Here is a 12,078-nt window from a genome sequence, read left to right on the forward strand (position 1 = left end):
AGACAAGCTTTTGAGCTTACACAGAGCTCTTCTTCAGGTCTGGGAAAGGTACTCAGAGTGTCACCTTTGCAGTAACAGGACAAAAAAGGGGGGTTGGGGGTTACAGATTGTTGTAATGAGCCATAAATCCAGTATCTTTAAAAATATGATTTTTAGTGTCTAGAAAAGGTATGAATTTAAGCTCCCACACTCATCTTTTGAAGGTGCTGTGCAGATTTCCTTTGAGGACAGAGTCTGAGAGGTCAGATATGGAATGATCATTTTGTGAAGAGTGTTGTCCATGGGTGATGCGGTGTTTTTGTTTTTTATCATCTTTCTGTGTGAGTTCATTCAAGAGTGTAGTGATTGTCTGGTTTCACCAAATAGTAGGTGTTGGGGCATTTGGTGCACTGGATGAGGTACATCACATAGAATCATAGAACTGGAAGGGACCTCGAGAGGTCATCTAGTCCAGTCCCCTGCACTCAAGGCAGGACTAAGTATTATCTAGGTCATCCCTGACAGGTGTTTGTCCAACCTGCTCTTAAAAATCCCCAATGATGGAGATTCCACCACCTCCTTAGGCAATTTATTCTGGTGCTTAACCACTCTGATAGTTAGGAAGTTTTTCCTAATGTCCAGCCTAAACCTTTCTTGCTGCAACTTAAGCCCACTGCTTCTTGTCCTCAGAGGTTAAGAAGAACAATTTTTCTCCCTCCTCCTTGTAACAATCTTTTATGTACTTGAAAATTATCATGTCCCCCCTCAGTCTTCTCTTCTCCAGACTAAACAAACCCAATATTTTCAATCTTCCCTCATATGTCATGTTTTCTAAACCTTTAACCATTTTTGTTCCTCTTCTCTGGACTTTCTCCAATTTGTCTACATCTTTCCTGAAATGTGGCACCCAGAACTGGACACAATACTCCAGTTGAGGCCTAATCAGCGCGGAGTAGAGCGAAAGAATTACTTCTCGTTTCTTGCTTACAGTACTCCTGCTAATACATCCCAGAATGATGTTTGCTTTTTTTGCAACAGCGTGACACTGTTGACTCATATTTAGCTTGTGATCCACTATGACCCCCAGATCCCTTTCCGCAGTACTCCTTCCTAGGCAGTCATTTCCCATTTTATATGTGTGCAACTTATTGTTCTTCCTAAGTGGAGTACTTTGCATTTGTTCTTACTGAATTTCATCCTATTTACTTCAGATCCTTTCTCCAGTTTGTCCAGATCATTTTGAATTTTAATCCTATCCTCCAAAGCACTTTCAACCCCTCCCAGCTTGGTATCATCTGCAAACTTTATAAGTGTACTCTCTATGCCATTATCTAAATCATTGATGAAGATATTGAACAGAACCGGATCCAGAACCGATCCCTGCGGGACCCCACTCGTTACGCCCTTCCAGCTTTGACTATGAATCACTGATAACTATTCTCTGGGAACGATTTTCTAGGAGTTATGCACCCACCTTATAGTAGCTCCATCTAGGTTGTATTTCCCTAGTTTGTTTATGAGAAGGTCATAGAGACAGTATCAAAAGCCTTACTAAAGTCAAGATGTACCCGCATCTACCGCTTCCCCCCATCCACAAGGCTTGTTACCCTGTCATAGAAAGTTATCAGGTTGGTTTGACATGATTTGTTCTTGACAAATCCATGCTGACTGTTACTTATCACCTTATTATCTTCTAGCTGTTTGCAAATTGATTGCTTAATTATTTGCTCCATTATCTTTCCAGGTACAGAAGTTAAGCTGTCTGGTCTATAATTCCCCAGGTTGTCCTTATTTCCCTTTTTATAGATGGGCACTATATTTGACCTTTTCCAGTCTTCTGGAATGTCTCCTGTCTTATCACACATTGTGATAAACATGCGTAGGACCCATGGGTCTTGAAATGTGTATTGTCAGGGGTATTGATCATTGTAGCAGTGGAGATATGTTTGCAGGTTTTGCATCATTGTTTTGGCAGGTCTGGTGCCATTTTCTGTTGGTGGATCCAGGTCTGTGGGGAGCTTGCTTCTGATGATGAACTTGGCCAGAAGAGGGGCTTCTTGTTGTATGTTCACTTATGCTATATGTTCTAATTGTAACCACTTTGTTTTTCTGTTAGGAAACTGTCCTTGTAAAATGCAATCGTCCTGGTCATACTTTGATCAACAAGACATTTCAGTTTGACAGGTGGGTGATCTTGAAACGCTTTCTGGATTGTTGTGAGATTCTGTAAATATAAAAATTGATTTCTTAGCAGGAGTTGATAGTATAACATGCTCATTTTTCTCATTTATTTGGTGATGAGGTGCTTCCCATGACACAAAGCACTGCAGAAATTAGATTAGATAGTGTTTTCATCCTACAATTCCAAATGAAGAAGAGAGCTAATATTCCAAATTTAATATCTATCTTAGGTACTGATATGACCCTCATCATAGTGGTATCTGAGCACATTGCAATTGTTAATCTTCACAACATCACTCTGAAATAGGAAAGTACTATAATCCCCATTTTACAGATGAGGAACTGAGCCACAGGATAGATTAAGTAACTTGCCCAAGGTCACAGAGGACATCTGTGACTGAGCCAAGCATCTGTGATTTACCCAGGAAAGAATTTTCTGTAGTATCTGGCTGGTGAATCTTGCCCATATGCTCAGGGTTTAGCTGATCGCCATATTTGGGGTCGGGAAGGAATTTTCCTCCAGGGCAGATTGGAAGAGGCCCTGGAGGTTTTTCGCCTTCCTCTATAGCATGCGGCACGGGTCACTTGCTGGAGGATTCTCTGCTCCTTGAAGTCTTTGAACCACGATTTGAGGACTTCAATAGCTCAGGCATAGGTGAGGTTTTTCGCAGGAGTGGGTGGGTGAGATTCTGTGGCCAGCGTTGTGCAGGAGGTCAGACTAGATGATCATAATGGTCCCTTCTGACCTTAGTATCTATGGAAAAAAAAACCCTGCGTGTTTTGAATCTTAGTCCAGTGTTCAGTCCATTAGTCTATCCTTGCTACCCACAATTTGGAATTGTAGTGAAGCCCCAGCTCTGCTATAGTTAAGATTAAGCATCACTTTCTTTTTAAAGGTGGACTGTTTCGAGCTCTCAAAAAATCCACATGCTGACTTGGATTGTCTTGGAACTTGCCATTTCTCATGGAAGTGCTAGGTGGTGGTGGTGGTGGTAGTCCAAATTTGAGGTCTTTTGAGTAAGGTGTTCCTCAGATATAGTGCCCGCACTCCTAAAAAAACAGCATTTTATAAAATCACCTTATTCTTGTAACATTATTTTGTGCACACATGGGGCTCAAACTATGGCTCTGATGCACCCTGCATTGATCCCAGTTGCGTAGGATTTATCTCATTGCCCTTTTAGGGAAGCAATAGTGAAAAAGATTTTAAAGATAGTTTAGAACTCCAGGTCTGCGTGTGCCAAACTGATGTTCCTAAAAGAGTAAAATGTACATCTGCCGCAAAACTAGGCCTCTGTTGAAGCAAGAGTGTTTCCAGGCAGTATGATGTCTCAGTCGTTGCGTAGGTCAAGATGACATGCTTAATGCAGAGTTAAGGTTATGCAGTGGTGCCTCATGCCCCTCCAGAATGTGGAGAATGGCTAAACTTGAACCTCTGGAAACCCTGAAATGAGGAGTTAAGGTAATGCAAACTTAAATCTGTGAAACCCAGGAAATACAAAATTAAGGTATTCACTGCACACACAACACAACCTTATCTCTGCCCTCTTGGAGTGATGCCCCAACACCCCAATAATACACAAATTAGCACTCTGCCCTTACAGATGCTGCTGAACGCTCTGGGAGCAGAGCACTTGAGCGCTATAGGACAAAGTCTAACACCATCTCTTTGCTAAGGTGAAACGTGGGTTTAGGTCAGGTGTAGCAAACAGGATTTGCCTGCACTCGAACACTGAACTTACTCCACACAAACCACCTCTGACTGGCGAAATGTTACCAGCCCTTCACCCTTGCCCTAAGGATTCCTTCTGACCCATTGCCTTCATTTACCCCTTATTAAATCCTGGAGACCACTGTCATGCATGCTTTTTTTTTGACTATCCTTATGCCATCTCTACTGACACAGCCTACAGAACTGGTCCTGAAATATGGTATGCTTGATCTTTCAAAGTGTACATGCAACTCTCCTCATATCACAGGCATAGTTCTGCTAGGCTGCTTCAACTATTCCCTCCATCATTCAATACAGCTGTACCTAACACAGTGAATAGCAGTTGGAAACCTACTGATCACTGCTGGAATTCAAATCTGTGGTGCACAACACAGATAATGACACATTCTCTTAGAACATCCTCATGTCTTCTTCTTATGGCACCGCCACACCTTACTGAACCATTCTCCCTGGCTATTGCCAACTTCAGGGGGCAGAGTTAAGGTTGCGTTGCAGGGGTGGCATGTACTGTAACTCTTCATTTCCTGGCTTTCAGAGGTTTGAGTTAGCCACTCTCCACATTGTAGAAGCTCACAAGGCATCACTGGGCAACCTGAACTCTATTAATGAAGTTTTTGGGCATTTAATATAAGTATCAGGTCTTGGTGTTAAAGATATGCCACAATATATTAACGTGTATGTAGTACTTTTACAAAACACTCTGGAGGTGCTGTGATTCTGGACATGTGGTGACCACCCAGATAATCAGGAAAAGGATTTTAAAAAAAATGTAAATCCCCCAAAGAATGCTGTTTTGGGGGAATGTTTTTTCAGTGTCCCAGCACAGCTCATTTTTATAAACAGTAGAACATATGGTTCTTATGAACTCAAAATGCTTATTTTTTTAGCAACTTTTTATGGAACTAATAAATGTCAAAATATTTTATTTCAGTTCAGGAAGAAAATTCCATCTTTCAGCATTTTATGCTTTTAATAATTTAATCAGTGAATCAGTTAGCAAAATAAAAAAGAAGCTAATAATTTTCAGGGTGAAATTAGCATTAATATCCATTTTGGGAAGAATCTGTCATCTTTCGAGTAGAATAAGTAATTTTGTACAAACAGATTTCCTGGGTTTGCTGTACATTCCATTGTCCCAGATAACTAATTAAAACACGTCTGTTTCTAGCCTTGACCAAAGAGTCAGTTAAGTTCTGTTCTATCTGCTTTATATATCATCAGCACCAATGTAGGGCAATTTGAGTATTCACATCCCATATAAACACCTTCCCAGTTAATCCTTCGTAACAGTCCTCAGAGGATCTCCTGAGAGATGCTTTGACATGTTTTAGGGAGAAATATCAAATCAGTTCAAGACAAATTGAGATGGAGCCTCGTTGCCTTAAGATCGGGGATTTAGTGCTAATGAATATTTCAAATGGTGTGGGTGATAAATGAAGCAGAGAAAAAACAGTTCGGGGATGTTTTTGTTCAACCAGATTGACCTTGAAGATCTGACGTGAAAAGTATGCAGCAATGTATGCATGTGCATGCATACATAACCAGGAGGTAGTTTTGTTATTCAGTAACTGTTTTCTCAATATAAGTGCTTTACCATATCTGCATATTTGTAGGTGTCTCTGTTTTTTGAAAGCATGTCAATGGAATAGCAAGACAATCAGAATTTGTCCATCAAGCTTGACAAGTGCCTATTTGCTTATTAAACAGGAAATACTTTTTCATACATGTAATTAGACTGTAGAACTCATTGCCACAGGATGCCATCTGGGTCAAGAATTCATCGAGATTCAAAGGAAGACTGGATGTTTTTATGGGTAGCAAGAACAGCAAGAGTTATACTAGTTAATGCTAACGAACAATTTGGAAAGGATATTTATTAACCCTTGTATTTCAGGGGCTAAACCAATCTCTGACTGTTAAGGGTTACGATGAGACCTTCATGGAAGACATATTATCCCACATCTGCCTACTGCAGTATTTCTTGCACCTTTCTTGGAAATATCTGGTGCTGGATACTTGGCTAGATGGAACTTGGGTCTCACTGAGCATGGCGGTTTTTATGTTCCTGTGTCACTGGGTCCCCAGACACAGGTGTATCTGCAGTGTACACAAACACTTTAGTCTGTGTTTGTACATTTAATGAATCAGAGTGGCGGGATCTTGGTCAAATAGACACCTGAAGAACCTTATAGGTAAATGGTAAAGAGCAGAATGTGACATTCATTAATTTACATTTTTAATGTAGCATATACAAACAACAGAATATTTGATCACATGCAAATTGACTATTTTATGTTGTTTGCTGCTACCCAAATTCCTGCTTCTAATCAGCAAATGGGTTAAAACATCTTGAAAAGATACATCATTCATTGCAGAATAAGGTTGAGCAGGAAGGGAAGGAAAAGTAGGGAGGCATCAGAAAATAAAGTTTGTTCAAAGAGACATCTACCTACATTTATATGTCAAATTCTTAAGTGTGGATAATGATTTTCATATTATCTTTGTACATCTTGTATAAACAAGACTGTACTTGTTTCAAGTTGTAATCTCTAGGGAGTTACTTAGTCATGATGCTAAGAGAAAAGAAAGAAATGGAGGAGGTTCTGATTTGTTATTTTCAGGTGTGGATTCTGAGCATTTAGTACTTTGTTTTTGAAGCTGTAGGTGGTAGGGGGTAGATTAAGAAGTAACCTATATAAACTAGCTGGGGTCTTTACTTGAGTTTGAAAAGTGTGTACAGTTGGTTAAGGTATTATCATCATTTCTGTCCAAGAGTTATGTTATCATTGCTACTTGCTAAGGAGTGGAAGAACTAATTCAATTTAATTATTACATTCCACAAAAACTTATTTTTAAAAGCAACACACAACTCTAAACATAAAAGAAAAACATTTGTTTCTGTGCAGTGAAAAATGCTTATCAGAAGGGTGGTCTTGTGGTTGAGGCACTGAACTGAAACTTAGGAATATTGGCTTCATTCCCTGTTCTTCCACAGTCTTCCTGTGTGACCTTGGGCACATAGGCGACTTGTGCCTCTCCATACTGGAGGAGAAGGGGGAGGCACAATCTAAAGGAGAGGACATATGACCACCTCACATGTCTTCTCTCCCCAGTAAACCCCCCACCCTGCACCCAGCCCGGGACCACCGTGGTCTCCCCACCCCATGTTACCTGCCCAGGCTCGGCTGCCGGGGACAGGGGCTAAGTATGAAGAGGGGGAAGTGGGGCTCCGGTCATTTGGCACCTGTCCCTGACAGCAGGGCCCGGGCTGGGGGCGGTCTGCTGTTGCCCCAGCTGCCAGGGACAGTGGCCGAGCAAGCCAAAGCCCCCTCTCCCCTCCAGCATGTTTCTGGCTTGCTCGGTCCCTCTCGCCTGCAGCCAACCCTGGGCAGTAAGCAGGCCACTGCTGCCTCCCAGCCAGGCTCTCTCAAGCAAAAGCAAGCAGCTCCATCCCGCTCCCCTCCCGGCTGCCAGGGAGAGTAGCCAAATGTGCTGGGGGTATGTGAGGTGCAGGGAGAGAAGGACAGAGCCCCTCTCCCTCCCTGATTCTGGCAGGCCAGTCTGGGGAAGGGCACTTGATCCCACATGCCCCCGCTACACATCACCTCTGCTTGAGCAAATCACATTATCTCTCTGTGCCTCAGTTCCCCAACTGGAAAATGGAGTTGTTAGCACTTCCCTGCCTCACACGGGTGTTATGAGGATAAATTCAATGATGTTTGCGAGATGATAATATGCTGTGGTGCAAGGAGCTATGTCAATAGATACTTAATAATGAAAAGGCGAAATGTTGGTGGTGCTGACTCTGCAGCTGTGAAACCCTTCACATATGTGCCATGCCTCCTTAAACTCATACTTCAGGGTTTCAGCCAGCCAGCCGCAGGGGTCAGGAAGGGTATTCTGGAAGGCTCTTTGATCTCCTTCCTCTGAAGCATCAGAGATGGCCATGGCTGGAGATGGAACATGGAGCGTTTTCTCTCTTCAAGTGCATAGCTGGCTGGTACTTGCTCATATGCTCAGAGTCTATCTGATTGCCATATGTGGAGTTGGGAAGGAATTTTTCCCTAGATCAGCTTGGGCAGTGACTTTGGGGGTTTTGGCCTTCCTCTGCAACATATGGGTGTGGATCACTAGCCAGGATTATCTGGGTATATCTTACTTAACCATTTCCTGCCATTGTGGGGCCCTCAAGCACTGGTGCATCTCGGTCCCTTTTATTCTCTTCCTGTGGCACATAATAGTCTAGTATTCCCCTGTGGGCTGTAATACTTTGGTGTCATTTTGGTTGTTGGCTTTAGTGTGTGGGTGCTTGGCGTTGTTGGTGGCCTATGCTATACATGAAGTCAGATTAGCTGACCTAAAGTGGCCCACTTCTGGCCGTAAACTCTATGACACTATGAGGGGGAGCACATGCTGAGTAACCCCATTCCCTGGGAGAACAGCTGGTGCCCTAGGGGATCACAGAAGGGAGTACTATGCTTCCTTAATGTCATAACATAGGAATCAGGGTCGCCAGCAGCCAAGTGACAATTGGAAGAAAACAAAGTGTGGGTCAATACAGCTGGGAGACAGGAGTGGTCCAAGGAGAATGCTGGGGCCCTTCAGGGGCCTGGTGATTGGGCAAGATTAATTCCTTTTAGGTACTCTGTTCCCAGTCTTCCTGTCTCCCTGAAGCAGCTATGTGGGTGCAAGGAATTCATATCCCCAAGGAATTCCCCCCCCCCCATCACATCATAATAAAGACCACAGCCCCTCCAAAAGACAGAAGTAGAACCTAGGAATTCTGATTTCCAGTCCCCTATTCTAACCACTGGACCACGCTGAACAAGCAAACTACTTTTTTAGATCTTTCATCTCTCCTGCTCCAAGACATTTAGTGTGTGCATCTCTCTTCTAGTGTATATCAAAGGCAGCTGAGACTTCTGTACATAATCTGTAGGTGCTCTCCAAATTCTCCGCCTCAGCTACCTGAACAAAGTAGTAGCTCAGTTCTTTTTCCTTGCCTCTTCATTTCCTGGCTCGGAAAGGCAGTTTCCGAACAGTAGTGCGTAGTTTCCCTCTACTGATCTTTCGGTCTCAAAGGTAAATAAGTATTCTGAAACACAATCTGTAATTGTTGTCATAGAAACACATCAGCAAACCCTGAGTTGTGCGTTAGTGGCACACAGCAACTGATGTGTATTTTTCTGGTCTGTGTTATTACACTGGAAATACAGTGATCATTTTTGTTCAATGAATCATTCCTTTTCCCTCCCCCTCAGAGTTTACAGTGCTGCTGAGTCTCAAGACGCAGTGTTTGCAGATGTGGCCCCTTTGCTTACATCTCTGCTGGATGGGTAAGTTGAAAAGTAGGTGGAAACAATGCAAAGTGACACTACCAACTTGAAATCCATTCCGTTTTTCAAAAATGACTTTGAATTATTTCCCAAGTTCTCTTGCCAGTTTTTATGGGTTTACAATCACATTTTCAATGTTGTAATCTGACAGTCACTCAGTATTAGGGTATTCTCCCACTCAGACAGGAAATAATGGAAGTGACTATTTAGAACATTTTATCAGACACCGTGGACAAATTTGAAAAAAAAAAAGGGGTAACATTTTTCTCTGGCCTCTTTCAGTTATAGCAAATATAGGTGTTACTTATAACAGAGGTAAAACAAATTCAAACAAGTGTAATTTCTTTTTTAAGTTAATTGTACATTTGTTTTTATTTTTTCTGCATGATACAAATTTATGCAATGCTAAATTTTGAAACATTTTTTAAAATAATAGGCAGTGTGACCTACCTTTCTTCAATAGCATCTTAAGAATTAATGATCCTCAGTCGTAGATGTTGAGACAGCATCAAATAGAGACCCTGGAGTTAAAAACAGTTTTGGAAATTACACTACCAGAAATAAATACTGAGATACATTTTTAATTACTTCTGGGCAGTAAAACCACTAAGGCTAATTAACAGTACACTAGAAAAGGGGCCTTGAAGTGGTTGTAACGGTAAACAGTGGGACTGAAACAGAAATCCATTAATTAGTTCCTTTCCTCTCTTTTTCTTTCTCTTCTTCCTTGCCTAATCCAACTCAATTGTGGATGTTCTTTGTACATCTGATTCAGATTTCTTTTATGACATTGTTTCCACGATGTCATATGAGTGATGTGGCTAGCCACATGACCATGGAATCATAGGCACCGACTCCATGTGTGCTCTGGGGGTGGAGCACTCATGGAAAAAAAATAGTGGGTGCTCAGCACCCACCAGCCACAGCTGTTGGGCAGTGCCACCAAAACAGCTGATAGGTGGCGCTGCCAAACAGCTGTTTAGTGGCTCGGGGAGGGGTATGGGGGAGGGTGGAGATCAGCGAGTGGCGGGCAAGCGGGGGCCTCGGGGAGCAGGTGGAGATGGGGCAGGAAGAAGTGGAGCAAAGGCAGGGCTTTGGGGGAAAGGGGTGGAGGGAGGGTTGAGTCTCGGGAGAGGTGCAGAGCGGGGGTGAGAAGAGGCAGAGCGAAGGTGGGGCCTTGGGGGAAGGGTCAGGGCCTTGGGGCGGAGTGGTGGTGGAGCACCCTGAGGAAAAGTAAAGGTCAGCACCTGTGCATGGAACCTTTTTTTTTTTTTTTTTTGAATAGTGACAACCCTTAGGAAATGCATGCTTATCCCTTGAGCATGGCATTCCACAGACCAAGGCTCCAAGTACCCTGCCCCTTAAACTGCCCTAGCAGCTCAAAGTGCCCTTAAGGCTGCTCTGAAGAGGCTGCTGAGGATTCCCCAAGTGTGTGGGAGTTCTTGGGCCCCCCCCACACTCTCAGTGCAGGGGGAATGGAAGGTCCAGATGGTGACAAGAGAGAGTGCCTGAGGGGACAGAGCTTGAATGTGATTATTTCTGCTGATCCAAATGGCCCGTAAGGGATTGTTCTAGCCACTATGAAGTAAAGTAACCATAACTTTCACCTAGGAACACCACATGATTGTGGATAAATTGGAGAGAGTCCAGCGAAGGGCAACAAAAATGATTAGGGGACTGGAACACATGAGTTATGAGGAGAGGCTGAGGGAGCTGGGATTGTTTAGCCTGCAGAAGAGAAGAATGAGGGGGGATTTGATAGCTGCTTTCAACTACCTGAAAGGGGGTTCCAAAGAGGATGGCTCTAGACTGTTCTCAATGGTAGCAGATGACAGAACGAGGAGTAATGGTCTCAAGTTGCAGTGGGGGAGGTTTAGATTGGATATTAGGAAAAACTTTTTCACTAAGAGGGTGGTGAAACACTGGAATGCGTTACCTAGGGAGGTGGTAGAATCTCCTTCCTTAGAGGTTTTTAAGGTCAGGCTTGACAAAGCCCTGGCTGGGATGATTTAACTGGGAATTGGTCCTGCTTTGAGCAGGGGGTTGGACTAGATGACCTTCTGGGGTCCCTTCCAACCCTGATATTCTATGATTCTATGATCAGGGGAAGACCTAGAGATAGCTTAGAGTTACTGTTGTCCCTCCCCACCCTTCCAGCCGCAGAGAGCATGAGCTTGTCTCAGCTCAGGATTGTGCCTTAGGTCCCTACCTACTTATCTACCTATGTGCAGTACTTCCAATTAACCCCAATGCAGGTTACATATGTATATTGAGAGGAGCATCCACCTTTTAGTATGCTCCTGTCTAAAGTCTCTCTCCTGAAACCCAGGAGCTTCATATTCATTTAGGAAATGTTCTGTTATTGAAAACTTAAAGGTCTGTCTTTCTTTCAGCATGCACCATTTAAACAGAAGCAGACTATCAGAAAAGGAAAGGCTGCCTGTATCAGTCATGTTTCTGAACAGCCTTCCTATTATAAATGTGAAACAGACAGAATTATTTTGATCCTTGAAGTTATCTGCTCCTTCTGGCTGCTTCTAGTCTGAGCTCCAAAATATCCACTTACAAAAAATGGAGTTTGTGGTGGGGTTTAAACATATTTTTTAAATTACATTGTATTATTTTTCAGTTTAAGCATACAGGAAGAAAAGATTGTTCCTTTACAAAACAGAAAAAAAAAAAACAGACTTCAAAGTTTAGAGTGCTCAATACAAGCTCAGCAGGGGATTAAAATAACATCACCTTCTCTCACAAGATTTAAGAGTAAATTATGCTCATTTTTTAAAGAAAAAGGAAATTCCTCTTACTTTGATTTCCTTGATTGTGTTCCCCTCCGGTCCTAGCTCAGAG

General features: G+C 42.8%; 1 protein-coding gene across 2 annotated transcripts in view; it reads left to right on the forward strand.

Annotated features, from left to right (window-relative positions):
- KIF25 (kinesin family member 25) overlaps window positions 1–12,078 on the forward strand; it is a 71,395-nt gene that overhangs the window by 37,605 nt on the left and 21,712 nt on the right. For both annotated transcript variants that reach the window (XM_073337946.1, XM_073337945.1), the window contains 2 exons: window positions 2,096–2,163; window positions 9,154–9,228. In XM_073337946.1, the coding sequence (XP_073194047.1) occupies window positions 2,096–2,163; window positions 9,154–9,228 (143 nt within the window). The remainder of the gene's footprint in view (window positions 1–2,095; window positions 2,164–9,153; window positions 9,229–12,078) is intronic.

Source organism: Lepidochelys kempii, chromosome 3 (assembly GCF_965140265.1).
Source record: "Lepidochelys kempii isolate rLepKem1 chromosome 3, rLepKem1.hap2, whole genome shotgun sequence".
NCBI lineage: Eukaryota > Metazoa > Chordata > Testudines > Cheloniidae > Lepidochelys > Lepidochelys kempii.